At 44.6% G+C, this 19,040-nt stretch overlaps 1 protein-coding gene across 1 annotated transcript in view; it reads right to left on the bottom strand.

Moving 5' to 3' along the window:
• Positions 1-10,707: 10,707 nt before the first annotated feature.
• The window catches only part of hexa (hexosaminidase A (alpha polypeptide)), a 46,052-nt gene continuing 37,719 nt past the window's right edge, over positions 10,708-19,040 (bottom strand). Inside the window, exons 12-14 of the mRNA XM_042301999.1 lie at positions 16,325-16,415; positions 15,791-15,898; positions 10,708-11,110 (exon numbers count right to left, since the gene is read on the bottom strand). Of these exons, the coding sequence (XP_042157933.1) occupies positions 11,047-11,110; positions 15,791-15,898; positions 16,325-16,415 (263 nt within the window). The 3' untranslated portion in view covers positions 10,708-11,046. The remainder of the gene's footprint in view (positions 11,111-15,790; positions 15,899-16,324; positions 16,416-19,040) is intronic.

Genomic DNA, 19,040 nt, shown 5'->3' with positions numbered 1-19,040 from the left:
AGACCATGGACAGACAAGATGGAAACAGACACAGTTACAGTGAAGCACCGAGGAAGAGAGACCACGGACTGACAAGATGGAAACGGACACAGTGACAGTGGGCACCGAGGAAGAGAGACCACGGACAGACATGGCTGGACAAGATGGAAACGGACATAGTGACAGTGAAGCACGGAGGAAGAGAGGACACGGACAGACATGGCTGGACAAGATGGAAACAGACATAGTGACAGTGAAGCACCGAGGAAGAGAGACCACGGACAGACATGGCTGGACAAGATGGAAACAGACACAGTGACAGTGAAGCACCGAGGGAGAGAGACCACGGACAGACATGGCTGGACAAGATGGAAACGGACATAGTGACAGTGAAGCACGGAGGAAGAGAGGACACAGACAGACAAGATGGAAACGGACATAGTGACAGTGAAGCACCGAGGAAGAGAGACCACGGACAGACATGGCTGGACAAGATGGAAACGGACATAGTGACAGTGAAGCACGGAGGAAGAGAGGACACGGACAGACATGGCTGGACAAGATGGAAACGGACACAGTGACAGTGAAGCACCGAGGGAGAGAGACCACGGACAGACATGGCTGGACAAGATGGAAACAGACACAGTGAAGCACCGAGGGAGAGAGACCACGGACAGACATGGCTGGACAAGATGGAAACGGACATAGTGACAGTGAAGCACGGAGGAAGAGAGGACACGGACAGACAAGATGGAAACGGACATAGTGACAGTGAAGCACCGAGGAAGAGAGGACACGGACAGACATGGCTGGACAAGATGGAAACAGACACAGTGACAGTGAGCACCGAGGGAGGACACGGACAGACATGGCTGAAACTTCACTACTTGACATGAAGAAATCCTTGTTGAGACTGAACAAAAGAACAACAAAACAGCACAGCAAGTAAGTGAAAGAAATAGGTTTTGATTATGTTTCACTGGTCATGGGGACATACGCAAATGTCAACAAAATAACTTTTTGGTCAGTGTGTGAGTGTGTTTCAACAACTAAGGCCACAAATTTTAAATATCAGTTATCGGTATTGTTTGTTGTCCAGGACTAAACCCTGACTGTAGTGGTTGTTGTCCAGGACTAAACCCTGACTGTAGTGGTTGTTGTCCAGGACTAAACCCTGACTGTAGTGGTTGTTGTCCAGGACTAAACCCTGACTGTAGTGGTTGTTGTCCAGGACTAAACCCTGACTGTAGTGGTTGTTGTCCAGGACTAAACCCTGACTGTAGTGGTTGTTGTCCAGGACTAAACCCTGACTGTAGTGGTTGTTGTTAATGACTAAACCCTGACTGTAGTGGTTGTTGTTAATGACTAAACCCTGACTGTAGTGGTTGTTGTTAATGACTAAACCCTGACTGTAGTGGTTGTTGTCCAGGACTAAACCCTGACTGTAGTGGTTGTTGACCAGGACTAAACCCTGACTGTAGTGGTTGTTGTCCAGGACTAATCCCTGACTGTAGTGGTTGTTGTTCAGGACTAAACCCTGACTGTAGTGGTTGTTAATGACTAAACCCTGACTGTAGTGGTTGTTGTCCAGGACTAAACCCTGTGTAGTGGTTGTCCAGGACTAAACCCTGACTGTAGTGGTTGTTGTCCAGGACTAAACCCTGACTGTAGTGGTTGTTGTCCAGGACTAAACCCTGACTGTGTGGTTGTTGTCCAGGACTAAACCCTGACTGTAGTAGTGGTTGTTGTCCAGGACTAAACCCTGACTGTGGTGGTTGTTGTCCAGGACTAAACCCTGACTGTAGTGGTTGTTGTCCAGGACTAAACCCTGACTGTGGTGGTTGTTGTCCAGGACTAAACCCTGACTGTAGTGGTTGTTGTCCAGGACTAAACCCTGACTGTGGTGGTTGTTGTCCAGGACTAAACCCTGACTGTTGTTCAGGACTAAACCCTGACTGTAGTGGTTGTTGTCCAGGACTAAACCCTGACTGTAGTGGTTGTTGTCCAGGACTAAACCCTGACTGTAGTGGTTGTTGTCCAGGACTAAACCCTGACTGTGGTTGTTGTTAGTGGTTGTTGTCCAGGACTAAACCCTGACTGTAGTGGTTGTTGTCCAGGACTAAACCCTGGCTGTAATGGCTGTTGTTCAGGACTAAACCCTGACTGTAGTGGTTGTTGTCCAGGACTAAACCCTGACTGTAGTGGTTGTTGTAATAGTACTATGTCCAGGACTAAACCCTGACTGTAGTGGTTGTTGTGTAGTGGTTGTTGTCAAGACTAAACCCCTGACTGTAGTGGTTGTTGTCAAGGACTAAACCCTGACTGTAGTGGTTGTTGTCAGGACTAAACCCTGACTGTAGTGGTTGTTGTTAAGGACTAAACCCTGAAATAGTGGTTGTTGTCCAGGACTGGTTGTGGTTGTTGTCAAGGACTAAACCCTGACTGTAGTGGTTGTTGTCCAGGACTAAACCCTGACTGTAGTGGTTGTTGTTGAAGACTAAACCCTGACTGTAGTGGTTGTTGTTAAGTGGTTGTTGTTAAGGACTAAACCCTGACTGTAGTGGTTGTTGTCAAGGACTAAACCCTGACTGTAGTGGTTGTTGTCACTGTAGGACTAAACCCTGACTGTAGTGGTTGTTGTCAAACCCTGACTGACTAAACCCTGACTGTAGTGGTTGTTGTCTAAACCCTGACTGTACTAAACCCTGACTGTAGTGGTTGTTGTCTAAACCCTGACTAAAAACCCTGACTGTAGTGGTTGTTGTCCACTAAACCCTGACTGTAGTGGTTGTTGTTAAGGAAAACCCTGACTGTAGTGGTTGTTGTGACTAAACCCTGACTGTAGTGGTTGTTGTTAAGGACTAAACCCTGACTGTGGTTGTTGTCCAGTAAACCCTGACTGTAGTGGTTGTTGTTAAGGACTAAACCCTGACTGTAGTGGTTGTTAATGACTAAACCCTGACTGTAGTGGTTGTTGTTAGGACTAAACCCTGACTGTAGTGGTTGTTGTTCAGGACTAAACCCTGACTGTAGTGGTTGTTAATGACTAAACCCTGACTTTAGTGGTTGTTGTCCAGGACTAAACCCTGACTTTAGTGGTTGTTGTCCAGGACTAATCCCTGACTGTAGTGGTTGTTGTTCAGGACTAAACCCTGACTGTAGTGGTTCTGTAATAGTACTATGTCCAGGACTAAACCCTGATTGGTTTAAATTTTAAATACATTTCTCAGATGTGAGGAAAGTCCATATGTTATTTTATAGTTTTGATTTCCTTAGAGTCATTGACTACAGCTCAGCATTACTACGGATATTGCAGGAATATCCTCTTGAAATCAGATATGACAAAGGTAAAGAGAGCTTGGTTGCCGATTGTTTATAAGGGTGGGCAGTCTGACCTTTGTGTTTAGCCAGTGTGTAGCCCAGACTCAATTTATTTGGCCTTTTGCATATTCGTTTTGTTTTGGTTGCGCTCGTTCCAGGGGGATGAGTGTTTTCGAAATGTACATTTTACCAGTTTTTCAAAACGCACTTTTCTACTTCGTGTATGATTGACCTTATTTTAGCGCCGCAAAAACGTAATACTTCCAGGTCAACTGTAATATGAATACCATTGTAAAGAACAATTTTCCCCCTTTTCCAGCAAAATCAATGAGACCTTCAAGCTGCCCGTCTCTGCATGAATGAACTAACGGTTCAATGTGCTCCATCAGGTCTTTTAAAAATGGCGGGTGGGGAAGTGAAACCTACCATGTGATAGTGTCATGTGGGGAAACTGATTTTTTTCACCCGATCTGTCCAACTCATCACCTCTAAATGCAAATAAAACACTATCAAGAGTTTATATAATGTGTCATTACATACCTATTTGAAGGTTTGTGTCGGATTTGAATCAGGTTTTTAGAGCCTAAAGTTATCGTCAGAAGTAAACAGCGGCTGTCGCAGGTTTTGAGAGTCATGATGGCTTGCAGTGAAGATGCAAAAAATGAATGCATTCAGTTGTACAATTGACTAGGTATCCCCCTTTACCCTGTCCTTGTCCCCCCACCCTGTCCTTGTCCCCCACCCTGTCCCTGGTCCCCCTTACCCTGTCCCCCACCCTGTCTCCTTACCTTGTCCCCCTTACCCTGTCCCTTGTTCCCTTACCCTGTCTCCTTACCTTGTCCCCCTTACCCTGTCTCTTGTCCCCTTACCGTGTCCCCCACCCTGTCTCCTTACCCTGTCCCTGTCACCTTACCCTGTCCCCTTACCCTTGTCCCCTTACCCTGTCTCTTGTCCCCTTGCCCTGTCCCCTTACCTTGTCCCCTTACCTTGTCTCCTTACCCTGTCCCCTTACCCTGTCCCCCCACCCTGTCCCTGTCCCATTACCCTGTACCCTTACCCTATCCGTTGTTTTTAATCTGCTAGAGAAGCACTACACCTGGTGGAGAGAGGCTGTACGACACAGAATGAGTTGCATTATGGGTGCTGTACGTTACGGCATGACAGGTCACAATTTAACATACAGCGTCAGAGGGGTCCGTTTTTTCAACTTTTGATCATGTTGTGAGATGAAAGTTGTTTTCTGTTGGTGGTGAGCAAACTTTACAGGATATATTTGTGGTCTTATGGGGAAAGGCTTTGGTTTTTCCATTTACTGTTTTGAGGTTGGACGTTAGCACATATAGCTTGTTAGCACATAGGGCGCACCGATTGTCAGTCAGTATGTGTTACACCTGGTTGAAATCTCGTTAGTGGCCGTTCATGGTTGGTTTCTTTTAGGTCCCAGTTCATGGTGGGCGTCTTTTAGGTCCCAGTTCATGGTGGGCGTCTTTTAGGTACCAGTTCATGGTGGGCGTCTTTTAGGTCCCAGTTCATGGTGGGCGTCTTTTAGGTCCCAGTTCATGGTGGGCGTCTTTTAGGTCCCAGTTCATGGTGGGCGTCTTTTAGGTCCCAGTTCATGGTGGGAGTCTTTTAGGTCCCAGCTCATGGTTGGTTTCTTTTAGGTCCCAGTTCATGGTTGGTTTCTTTTAGGTCCCAGTTCATGGTTGGTTTCTTTTAGGTCCCAGTTCATGGTTGGTTTCTTTTAGGTCCCAGTTCATGGTTGGTTTCTTTTAGGTCCCAGTTCATGGTTGGTTTCTTTTAGGTCCCAGTTCATGGTGGGCGTCCCAGTTCATGGTGGGCGTCTTTTAGGTCCCAGCTCATGGTTGGTTTCATTTTTTTAGGTCCCAGCTCATGGTGGGCGTCTTTTAGGTCCCAGTTCATGGTGGGCGTCCCCAGTTCATGGTGGTCCCCAGCTCATGGTGGGCCCAGTTCCTTTTAGGTCCCAGCTCATGGTGGGTTTCGGTCCCAGTTCATGGTTGGTTTCTTTTAGGTCCCAGCTCATGGTTGGTTTCTTTTAGGTCCCAGTTCATGGTGGGCGTCCTATAGGTCCCAGCTCATGGTGGGCATCCTTTAGGTCCCAGCTGTTGTTGCCATTCAACTTTCAGTGGACACCCCCATGAGTGTCGTCCCACTAACTGGCAGGGGATAGGCCCAGGTGCTATTTAAGCATGGCTGGCCCAGTGCTCGGGTTGTCTTGAGAAATGTTGAGGGTCAACACCTTTAGTTGTCTGCATAGATGTGGAGGGTCAACTCCTTTAGTTGTCTCTAGATGTGGAGGGTTAACACCTTTAGTCGTCTTGTGGGCTTTTCTTGTTTGCCTCTTAGTGGGCAAATTTAGTGGCTGTTCATGGTGGGTGTCTTTTAGGTTCCAGTTCATGTTGCTGGAACTTTCGTGGACACCCTCATGAGTGTCTTTCTGAACTCCTTCTAAAACCCCACCGGTTTTGTTTGTCAGTGACTCTGTTAGTTACCCTTTCTGTTAGTGACATTATTTGGTTTCTTGCTGGGAGACATAAGAAAATGGGGATTATTCTGCCCAATAAACAAACAGTTTTGAACAGTGGAATCTCAAAGCTAAAAAACAAGTGTCAACTTTTCTAAATTCAGTACTGTATTTAAAATGTAAGGATTGGTTTACATTTAGAAAGTAACCTTTCTCTGGCAACGCAGCCTTTACTTTTTGATGTCCCATTACGTTGCTCCATCTGGGGTGTCTGATTTATGTCTCTATTTCAGTCCAATACCCAGCTGCATCTGACGAGTCAGTGTGGTGTATCAGAAATTATTATGCATCAAAATCCTTGAGAAAATTGTAAAATGTAGAATTATGTTACAGTGAATACGTTTACATGCACACTAATAATTCGATATTGTACTGATTATGGCAGTAGGCAGATTATGCAATAGTAATGGAAACACCTTACTCTGTTTACCTTAATCTGGCATAAGGTCAAAATCGAAGTAAGCATATTCTCCTTACGGTGCATGCACTGGAGGAATGCTCTGCTGTAGCTACTGCTGCTGTTGGAATAGTTGAGCTACTTGTGCCAGCCTTTCGTTCATATCAGACACTGTGTTGTGGTCCGGCATCTGATTCTGCCTGGCCATGAGTTGTTGGAAATCCATGCTCTCGTTTGGTGATGCATCATTCCCTCACATGGAAAGACTCCTGGCGGGCCTCACAAATTACTTGTATCAATGAAAAAAAATGAAACAATCATTAGCCGCTTGTCTCCTTTGCTGTATATTACTAGGCTTGTTAGAATAGCTAGCTACTAAGCTATCTGTTATTCCACAAAAGTTGGGTAGCTGACGTTAGCCAACTATGCTTTGGTAGCTAGTTAGCTAACATTACGCAAGCTAACGTTTGTTTTAGTCAAAACAGCAATGTTCCATTTCTTACTCTTACAACTAAAATCCATGTAACACGATCATGTTAACTACGTTTGTTAACTAGCTAGCTAGCGAGCAACGTTAGTTATTGACTATTAGCTGTAGTAATGGATCTTAGCTAACTAACTTTTGCTAGCTATATCTGCTAATGTGTACTCAAAGCATGCGTGGACCAACTGGCAGGTGTCCTGTCCCACAGTACACATAATACTGCTCTAAATGTCCTGTCCCAGAGTACACATAATACTGCTCTAAATGTCATGTCCCAGAGTACACACAATACTGCTCTAAATGATGTCCTGTCCCACAGTACAGATAATACTGCTCTAAATGTCCTGTCCCAGAGTACATACAATACTGCTCTAAATGATGTCCTGTCCCACAGTACACATAATACTGCTCTAAATGTCCTGTCCCACAGTACACATAATACTGCTCTTCCAGACAGTTCTCTCCTCACACCCCCTTCATACTCAACCAGCCATGATACCCTGGTACTCAACCAGCCACCATACTACCATCAGATAGTATGGTACCAGGGCTCTAAAGCACATGTGACGAAACATGTCACACGAGGCCTACTGACTACTGCAACACCACTATGCCTACTGACTACTGCAACACCACTATGCCTACTGACTACAGCACCACCACTATGCCTACTGACTACTGCAACACCACTATGCCTACTGACTACTGCAACACCACTATGCCTACTGACTACTGCAACACCACTATGCCTACTGACTACTGCAACACCACTATGCCTACTGACTACTGCAACACCACTATGCCTACTGACTACTGCAACACCACTATGCCTACTGACTACTGCAACACCACTATGCCTACTGACTACTGCAACACCACTATGCCTACTGACTACTGCAACACCACTATGCCTACTGACTACTGCAACACCACTATGCCTACTGACTACTGTAACACCACTATGCCTACGGACTACTGCAACACCACTAGACCTACTGACTACAGCAACACCACTAGACCTACAGATTACAGCAACACCACTAGACCTACTGACTACAGCAACACCACTAGACCTACTGACAACAGCAACACCACTAGACCTACTGACTACAGCAACACCACTAGACCTACTGACTACAGCAACACCACTAGGCCTACTGACTACAGCAACACCACTAGGCCTACTGACTGCAGCAACACCACTAGGCCTACTGACTGCAGCAGCACCACTAGACCTACAGACTACAGCATCACCACTAGGCCTACTGACTACCAGACATATTAGACAGACAACAGGTGGCAGCCCCAGCTGGTCAACAGGCATAGCTAACTGAGCTACTGATGAAATCCAACACCACTTACTGCCAACGAGGAGATGGCTTTTACCAAATTCACACCCATTTTACTCACCCAGAAAAACAATGGATTACAAATAAACCCGACATATGGAAATGTTGTGTCCTGTGCAAACCTTATTTGCACCATCACGGACAGTATCAGGAAGACAGTGCTATAAGGGATCCTTGGGATGTCTCTACCCTAAAAGCAAATTGATTCATTAGCTAGATTGTAGATTAAGAAATTGATTAGTAGTTGTGAGAGGAGACTAAACATGTATTACATAATCCACGTATCAGTTGACAGGCAGCATGTTACAACAATCCTATGGTCTGTTAGCTGATGACTGTCCTATCATTGTTAATTGTCAGCATGTTGCCTGGTTACAACATTGCTATGGTCTGTTAGCTGATGACTGTCCTATCATTGTTAATTATCAGCATGTTGTCTGGTTACAACATTCCTATGGTCTGTTAGCTGATGCCTGTCCTATCATTGTTAATTGTCATCATGTTGCCTGGTTACATTATTATTGTGTGTTAGCTGAATGCAAATGGCCGTCCTATCATTGTTAATTGTCAGCATGTTGCCTGGTGACATTATTATTGTCTGTCAGCTGAATGCAAATGGCCGTCCTATCATTGTTAATTATCATCATGTTGCCTGGTGACATTATTATTGTCTGTTAGGACAGCCATTTGCATTCAGCTAACAGACAATAATAATGTCACCAGGCAACATGATGATAATTAACAATGATAGGACGGCCATTTGCATTCAGCTATCATTGTTGACTCACCATACCATACCTCACTGCTATGCAATCTGGTTTCAGAGCTGGTCATGGGTGCACCTCAGCCACGCTCAAGGTCCTAAACGATATCTTAACCGCCATCGATAAGAAACATTACTGTGCAGCCGTATTCATTGATCTGGCCAAGGCTTTCGACTCTGTCAATCACCACATCCTCATCGGCAGACTCGACAGCCTTGGTTTCTCAAATGATTGCCTCACCTGGTTCACCAACTACTTCTCTGATAGAGTTCAGTGTGTCAAATCGGAGGGTCTGCTGTCCGGACCTCTGGCAGTCTCTATGGGGGTGCCACAGGGTTCAATTCTTGGACCGACTCTCTTCTCTGTATACATCAATGAGGTCGCTCTTGCTGCTGGTGAGTCTCTGATCCACCTCTACGCAGACGACACCATTCTGTATACTTCCGGCCCTTCTTTGGACACTGTGTTAACAACCCTCCAGGCAAGCTTCAATGCCATACAACTCTCCTTCCGTGGCCTCCAATTGCTCTTAAATACAAGTATAACTAAATGCATGCTCTTCAACCGATCGCTACCTGCACCTACCCGCCTGTCCAACATCACTACTCTGGACAGCTCTGACTTAGAATACGTGGACAACTACAAATACTTAGGTGTCTGGTCAGACTGTAAACTCTCCTTCCAGACCCATATCAAACATCTCCAATCCAAAGTTAAATCTAGAATTGGCTTCCTATTTCGCAACAAAGCATCCTTCACTCATGCTGCCAAACATACCCTTGTAAAACTGACCATCCTACCAATCCTCGACTTTGGCGATGTCATTTACAAAATAGCCTCCAATACCCTACTCAACAAATTGGATGCAGTCTATCACAGTGCAATCCGTTTTGTCACCAAAGCCCCATATACTACCCACCATTGCGACCTGTACGCTCTCGTTGGCTGGCCCTCGCTTCATACTTGTCGCCAAACCCACTGGCTCCATGTCATCTACAAGACCCTGCTAGGTAAAGTCCCCCTTATCTCAGCTCGCTGGTCACCATAGCATCTCCCACCTGTAGCACACGCTCCAGCAGGTATATCTCTCTAGTCACCCCCAAAACCAATTCTTTCTTTGGCCGCCTCTCCTTCCAGTTCTCTGCTGCCAATGACTGGAACGAACTACAAAAATCTCTGAAACTGGAAACACTTATCTCCCTCACTAGCTTTAAGCACCAACTGTCAGAGCAGCTCACAGATTACTGCACCTGCACTGTACATAGCCCACCTATAATTTAGCCCAAACAACTCCCTCTTTCCCAACTGTATTTAATTTATTTATTTATTTTTTATTTTGCTCCTTTGCACCCCATTATTTTTATTTCTACTTTGCATTCTTCCGTTGCAAAACTACCATTCCAGTGTTTTACTTGCTATATTGTATTTACTTTGCCACCATGGCCTTTTTTGCCTTTACCTCCCTTCTCACCTCATTTGCTCACATTGTATATAGACTTGTTTATACTGTATTATTGACTGTATGTTTGTTTTACTCCATGTGTAACTCTGTGTCGTTGTATCTGTCGAACTGCTTTGCTTTATCTTGGCCAGGTCAATTGTAAATGAGAACTTGTTCTCAACTTGCCTACCTGGTTAAATAAAGGTAAAATAAATAAAATTGTTAATTATCATCATGTTGCCTGGTTACATTATTATTGTCTGTTAGCTGAATGCAAATGGCCGTCCTATCATTGTTAATTATCATCATGTTGCCTGGTGACATTATTATTGTCTGTTAGCTGAATGCAAATGGCCGTCCTATCATTGTTAATTATCATCAGTTGTTTCCTTGATGATGTAGAACACATAACTAGAGAGTGGGCCAGACATGAAAATAAAAACAACTTTTAATAATTGTACTCGAAAGTGCAACGGCAAACATACAGTAATTATATCGGTCATTTGTTTTGGACAAACAACTGTGATATACAAAACAGAACATTGATTGTATTCAAAAGTGCAACAGCAAACATAATTATACAGGTGCTTAAAAACAACCCTTATTATATTTAAAAATACAACTGCAAAACTGTTATTCATTTCCACAGTAAAAAATATATATATAATCTGGTGCTCCAAAATTCTGTCTTGTGCTCCTTACTTTCTGTGGTACCAATGAAGAAAAGTTAATTTAAAGCCCTGACTGGTGACCCACAACCAGCCATGTTTCAGATACCCTGATACTCATGTCTGCAGTGACCCACAAACAGAGGCTCTGCCTGGATACCGCGCCTGGAGAGAGAGGGAGAAGATATGGAAAGGGAGAGAGGGAGGAGATATGGAAAGGGAGAGAGGGAGGAGAAGAGATGGAAAGGGAGAGAGGAGAGAGGGAGGAGAAGAGATGGAAAGGGAGATTTAGTTGCCTTAATGACTATTACAAAACAGCTAGTACTGTATTGTGTCTGTATGGCTAAACACATTTGATAAACATCTTGTGTAGCCTACTTTGATTAACATCTTACTTTACTCAAAGTAACGTAGCCCGGAACAGTGTCTGGGCAGAGGAGACTACGGCTGCAGTCAACTCAAAGTAGACAGCCCTAAACCCTCAGCCCTTGAATTACTTTTTAAATCATCCCATCTGAGTGTACCTTAAAATGGCCCTTTCCCAAGCTAGGGAGAATGCTGATCAGAGATGCAAAAATCTTGAAGTTGAGCTTAAAAACAAGCAAAGCTATTGATGTACCTAGCAGGCTAATGTAGCTAGCTAGCACTCCTGTCAGGTAGCTATATACAGTTACCTATAGCTGGCTAGCTAGTTTTATAATTAGGTAACTTATTCCAATACATTTCAGAATTCCCCAAAATATGTTTATGAAGCTAGCTATGTTTTAATGACAACTCAATACGAGACTAAGCCAATTTGAGTGTGATTCCCATTTGACAACGCTAAAATCAATGTCCTCTATATATATTTTTTAGCATATAATTTTGCTAAAAATATGTGATATGTGAGTCAATATATAATTTTGACTCACATATCGAAAATGTAGCCATGTTGATTAAATTTGACACTTCCACCAGAGTTCGACACGTGACTACAGTTTGCATTGAACCCACAAGTGATCAAAGTTATTCACTCGCTCCCTCAAGCTAAATCGAGGGCCTGCAGAGGCAACGTTAGTGAATTAGATCTCCACTTAAGATGGCAATCAAACTGCATCCAGTTTTCATAGGGGAAGTGGCTAGAGTGAGGCCCGAGGGGGTAAGTAACACTGAAACATGCATGAGAGCATCAGCTGTTCTGGACAACTCTGATCACACTCTCTGCAGCCGATGTGAGTAATCTTTAAACAGGTCAACATTCAGAAGGCCGCTGGGCCAGACGGATTACCAGGACGTGTACTTAGTATGCGCTGACCAATTGGCAGTGTCTTCACTGACATTTTCAACCTCTCCCTGTCTGAGTCTGTAATACCAACATGTTTCAAGCAGACCGCCCTAGTACTGTGCCCAAGAACACTAAGGTAACCTGCCTAAAATGACTACGGACCCGTAGCACTCACGTCTGTAGCCATGAAAAGCTTTGAAACACTGGTCATGGCTCACATCAATACCATTTTCCCAGAAACCCTAGACCCACTCCAATTTGCATACCGCACCAACAGATCCACAGATGATGCAATCTCAATCGCACTACCCTTTCTCACCTGGACAAAAGGAACACCTATGTGAGAATGCTATTCATTGACAACAGCTCAGCGTTCAACACCATAGTGCCCTGGGACTAAACACCTCCCTCTGCAACTGGATCCTGGACTTCCTGACGGGCCGCCCCCAGGTGGTAAGGGTAGGTAACAACGAATCTGCCACACTGATACTCAAAACGGGGGCCCCTCATGGGTGCGTGCTCAGTCTGCTCCTGTACTCACTCATAACTGCACGGCCAGGCATGACTCCAACACCATCATTAAGTTTGCTGATGACACAAGTGGTAGGCCTGATCACCAACAACGACGAGACAGCCTATAGGGAGGAGGTCAGAGACGTGTGGTGCAAGGACAACAACCTCTCAACGGGATCAAGACTAAGGAGTTGATTGTGGACTACAGGAAAAGCAGGACCAAGCCCACCCCCATTCTCATCGACTGGGCTGTAGTGGAACAGGTTGAGAGCTTCAAGTTCCTTGGTGTCCACATTACCAACAAACTAACTTGGTCCAAGAACACCAAGACAGTCGTGAAGAGGGCACGACAAAAACCTCTTCCCCCTCAGGAGACTGAAAAGACTTGGCATGGGTCCTCAGATCCTCAAAAGGTATACAGCTGCACCATCAAGAGCATCCTGATGGGTTGCATCACTGCCTGGTATGGCAACTGCTCGGCCTGCAAGGAACTACAGAGGGTAGTGCATACGGCCAAGTATATCGAGGGAGGGTAGCCTAGTGGTTAGAGCATTGGACTAGCAGCCGAAAGGTTGCAAGTTCAAATCCCCGAGCTGACAAGGTACAAATCTGTCGTTCTGCCCCTGAACAGGCAGTTAACCCACTGTTCCTAGGCAGTCATTGAAAATAAGAATTTGTTCTTAACTGACTTGCCTAGTTAAATAAAAGGTATAACATTTTTAAAAATATATCACCGGGGCCAAGCTTCCTGCCATCCAGGACCTCTATATCAGGATGTGTCAGAGGAAGGCCCTAAAAATTGTCAGACTCCAGCCACCCTAGTCATAGACTGTTCTCTCTGCTACCGCACGGCAAGCGGTACTGGAGCACCAAGTCTAGGTCCAAGAGGCTTCTAAACAGCTTCTACCCCCCAAGCCATAAAACTCCAGAACATCTAATCAAATGGCTACCCAGACTATTTGCACCCCCCTATGCATAGTCACTTTAATAAATCTACCTACATGTACATATTACCTCAACTAACCGATGCCCCCACACATTGACTCTGTGCCGGTACCCCCTGTATATAGCCTCCACATTGAATCTGTACCAGTACCCCTGTATATAGCTCCGCTATTGTTATTTACTGCTGCTCTTTAATTATTTGCTATTCTTATCTCTTACTTTTTGGGGTGATATTTTCTTAAAACTGCATTGTTGGTTAAGGGCTTGTAAGTAAGCATTTCACTGTAAGGTCTACAGCTGTTGTATTCGGTGCATGTGACAAAGGATGAATAACGACTCTCCTCGCTAGCCCGGTTAGCTAGCATGATGAATAACGACTCTCCTCTCTAGCCCAGTTAGCTAGCATGATGAATAACGACTCTCCTCTCTAGCCCAGTTAGCTAGCATGATGAATAACGACTCTCCTCTCTAGCCCAGTTAGCTAGCATGATGAATAACGGCTCTTCTCTCTAGCCCAGTTAGGTAGCATGCATTTCCCCAATTCACAGCTCTGCAAGGATTATATTGTCAAAATACAAATGTAATACCTATAGCAAATACCTATTTAATGCCGTCACGCCAGGTATATACTTCCAAAAAAGGTCTAAATAAAAATGGACAAACAACCCAAAAAAAGTATTGTTTGGAAATAATGTATTGTTATTGAATAAGTGTGCATGCGCCAAATCCACCTCTTCTGCACCTGGCAGTAATGAGTGATTTTATTGGACGTCCCAGGGACATCATGTACCCAAACATATCAGGGGACACAACGTGAGGATGGCTGAGGGGGGGTCTACAGGGGTGCAAGGCCACTCAACCATAAATAGGAGAATGTAGCATTTTCAAACACCTGAACAGCTTTTTCCAGCAATCTATAGCCATAATCACTATGCTTAATCCAAAGTAAAATATATATATATATATATCTAACCATACTAACCATCTTGAGCTGACTGTATCCTCCTGACTGGTGGTTCTTTTGTAAAGAAATTAAATATGCTTCTCGTCATCTATGCTAAAATATGTGAAAAGGATTGAAAGGAATAGAAGTCTTATTCAGTGCATTAGTTATTGCTTGCTTTTGTAAAGTCTACCAACCTTGCTACTCTAACTTGATTGATAGGCTGACATGGTTTCTTGGTATCTAGTTATGAGGATGGGAGAAAGGTTCCCAATCTGGGCTAGTGTAACCGATGTGAAATGGCTAGCTAATAGCGTTTCAATCAGTGACGTCACTCGCTCTGAGACCTTGAAGTAGTTGCTCCCCTTTGCTCTGCAAGGGCTGTGGCTTTTGTGGAGCGATGGGTAACGATGCTTCGTGGGTGTCAGTTGTTGATGTATGCAGAGGGTCCCTGGTTCGAGCCCAGGTTGGACGAGGAGAGGGACGGAAGCTATATTGTTACACTAGCTAACTGGGCTAAAGACAACTTTGTAAAATTGCTAGGTGGATAGTGGTATCACAGAGAAACACATTGAAATACATTTTTAAACATGACAAATGAGGAGGCACGTGCCCCCTATAGGAATGATGCCTCTGGAGGTGTCGAAGAGGATTTGGAGCATGGATTTTACATGAGTGGGCAGGGGTGCAGCAGAGACATCTGTGGCATTGTGTTGTGTGACAAAACTGCACATTTTAGAGTGACCTTTTATTGTCCCCAGCATAAGGTGCACCTGTATAATGAGCATGCTGTTTAATCATCTTCTTGAAATGCCACACCTGTCAGGTGGATTGATTCTCTTGGCAAAGGAGAAATGCTCACTAACAGGGATGTAACTAATTTGTGCAAAACAATTTAGAGAAATCAGCTTTTAGAACGTATGGAACATTTCTGGAATCTTTTATTTCAACTCATGAAACATGGGACCAACACTTCACATGTTGCGTTTATATTTTTGTTCAGTGTAGATTTTCATTTAGATTTATTTTTCTTTAGTAACAGCAGTAAATAAAGACTCTACATTTGGTGTGTAACCAAAGTAGTTTGGCATTATAACGCTTGTAGAGCTGTCTAATAGGGAAACGTATACAGGCCAACTGGGCTAGAGAGGAGAGTCATCATATTAACATAACCCTGTACCTCAGTAGCCTGCAGCGGAAGTCCACGAGGCGAGGGAAGGCGTCGATCACACTGGAGGTCATCTTCTCATCACTCCACAATCGCTCTCCAGCAGCACTCGCCCTCGGCCTGCACACACACACACACACACACACACACACACACACACACACACACACACACACACACCTTCTGTTACTGTATTTAGATTCTTGCCTGTTATTATTTCTGTTTGAAAAATGTCCCTAAGGGCCCTGGTCAGAAGTAGTGTACTATATATAGGGAATAGGGTTCTATAGGGCCCTGGTCAACAGTAGTGCACTATATAGGGAATAGGGTTCTATAGGGCCCTGGTCAGAAGTAGTGTACTATATATAGGGAATAGGGTTCTATAGGGCCCTGGTCAACAGTATTGCACTATATAGGGAATATGGTTTTATAGGGCTCTGGTCTAAAGTAGTGCACTACATAGGGAATAGGGTTCTATAGGGCTCTGGTCAACAGTAGTGTACTATACAGGGAATAGGGTTATATTTGGGACTCTTTTCTATTTACCAGAGACGAGGAGAGAGGTTGGTAGCATCAACATACTCTCCCCACATGCACACCTCTCCACCAATCACCAGTGTCTTCTGCTGCTCTGTACCTGTGGAGGTAAAGTACATAGGATAGTACATACTGCACCTGCCCACAACAACACAGCACAACACAACGGCACCACAACACGGCACATCACAACACCACAACACAACCAAAACGTCATGGCACGACAACAAAACGTCATGGCACGACAACAAAACGTCATGGCACGACAACAAAACGTCATGGCACGACAACAAAACGTCATGGCACGACAACAAAACGTCATGGCACGACAACAAAACGTCATGGCACGACAACAAAACGTCATGGCACGACAACAAAACGTCATGAGACACAGACACATACATACTATTTCAGTCACACCCGTTGCTGGCAGGTGTATAATATCGAGCACACTGCCATGCAATCTCCATAGACAAACATTGGCAGTAGAATGGTCTTACTGAAGAGTTCAGTGACTTTCAACGTGGCACCGTAATAGAGTGTCACTTTTCCAACAAATCAGTTCATCATATTTCTGCCCTACTAGAGCTACCCCGGTCAAAACGTAAATGTTGTTATTGTGAAGTAAAAACGTCAAGGAGCAACAACGGCTCAGCAGCAAAGTGGAAGACCACACAAGCTCACAGAACGGGACCGCCCAGTGCTGAAGTGCGTAGCACATAAAACTCGTCTGTCCTCAGTTGCCAGACTCACTACCGAGTTAGAAACTGCCTCTGGAAGCAACGTCAGCATAAGAACTGTTTGTCGGGAACTTCATGAAATGGGTTTCCATGGCTGAGCAGCCGCACACAAGCCTAAGATCACCATGGGCAATGCCAAGCGTAGACTTCAATGGTGTAAAGCTCGCTGCCATGAGAGCAGTGGAAATGTGTTCTCTGGAGTAATGAATCACGCTTCACCATCTGGCAGCCCGACAGATGAATCTGGGTTCGGCGGATGCCAGGAGAACATTACCTGCTGGAATGCATAGAGTCAACTGTAAAGTTTGTTGGGAGGAGGTTCAGGCTGGGCCCCTTAGTTCCAGTGAAGGGAAATGTTAATGCTACAACATACAATGACATTCTAGACGATTCTGTGCTTCCAACTTCGTGGCAACAGGTTGGAGAAGGTCCTTTCCTGTTTCAGCATGACAATGCCCCCGTGCACAAATCAAGATCCATACAGAAATGGTTTGTCGAGATCGGTGTGAAAGAACCCACTTTAGGATGAATTGGAATGCAGACTGCGAGCCAGGCCTAATCGCCCAACATCAGTGCCCGACCTCACTAATGCTCTTGTGGCTGAATGGAAGCAAGTCCCTGCAGCAATGTTCCAAACTCTAGTGGAAAGCCTTCCCAGAAGAGTGGGGGCTGTTATAGCAGCAATGTTCCTACATCTAGTGGAAAGCCTTCCCAGAAGAGTGGAGGCTATTATAGCAGCAATGTTCCTACATCTAGAGGAAAGCATTCCCAGAAGAGTGGATGCTGTTATAGCAGCAAAGCGGGGGACCAACTCAATATTAATGGCTTCCCAGAAGAGCGGAGGCTGTTATAGCAGCAAAGGGGGACCAACTCAATATTAATGCCTTCCCAGAAAAGTAGAGGCTGTTATAGCAGCAAAGGGTGGGGACCAACTCAATATTAATGCCCATGATTTTGAAATGAGATGTTGGACCAGCTGGTGTCCACAGACTACATGACCAAAAGCGTACTTGTGCTATATTATATTACCCATAGACCTTTAGACCAGTCTCCTACTATAATAATAACCACATTACGGTGGGGCAAAAAAAGTATTTAGCCAGCCACCAATTGTACAAGTTCTACCACTTAAAAAGATGAGAGAGGCCTGTAATTTTCATCATAGGTACACTTCAACTATGACAGACAAAATGAAAAAAAACAAACAGATAATCACATTGTAGGATTTTTAATGAATTTATTTGCAAATTATGGTGGAAAATAAGTATTTGGTCAATGACAAAAGTTAATCTCAATACTTTGTTATATACCCTTTGTTGGCAATGACAGCGGTCAAACGTTTTCTGTAAGTCTTCACAAGGTTTTCACACACTGTTGCTGGTATTTTGGCCCTTTCCTCCATGCAGATCTCCTCTAGAGCAGTGATGTTTTGGGGCTGTTGCTGGGCAACACGGACTTTCAACTCCCTCCAAAGACTTTCTATGGGGTTGTGATCTGGAGACTGGCTAGGCCACTCCAGGACCTTGAAATGCTTATTACGAAGCCACTCCTTCGTTGCCCTGGCAGTGTGTTTGGGATCATTGTCATGATGAAAGACCCAGCCACGTTTCATCTTCAATGCCCTTGCTGATGGAAGGTTTTCACTCAAACTCTCACGATACATGTCCCCATTCATTCTTTCCTTTACACGGATCAGTCGTCCTGGTCCCTTTGAAGAAAAACAGCCCCAAAGCATGTTTCCACCCCCATGCTTCACAGTAGGTATGGTGTTCTTTGGATGCAACTCAACATTCTTTGTCCTCCAAACACGACGAGTTGAGTTTTTACCAAAAAGTTCTATTTTGGTTTCATCTGACCATCTGACATTCTCCCAATCTTCTTCTGGATCATCCAAATGATCCAAACGGGCCTGGACATGTACTAGCTTAAGCAGGGGGACACGTCTGGCACTGCAGGATTTGAGTCCCTGGTGGCGTAGTGTGTTA

The sequence above is a fragment of the Oncorhynchus tshawytscha genome, linkage group LG19 (genome assembly GCF_018296145.1).
Source record: "Oncorhynchus tshawytscha isolate Ot180627B linkage group LG19, Otsh_v2.0, whole genome shotgun sequence".
Classification (NCBI taxonomy): Eukaryota; Metazoa; Chordata; class Actinopteri; order Salmoniformes; family Salmonidae; genus Oncorhynchus; species Oncorhynchus tshawytscha.
This window is presented reverse-complemented; position numbering and strand designations above follow the sequence as displayed.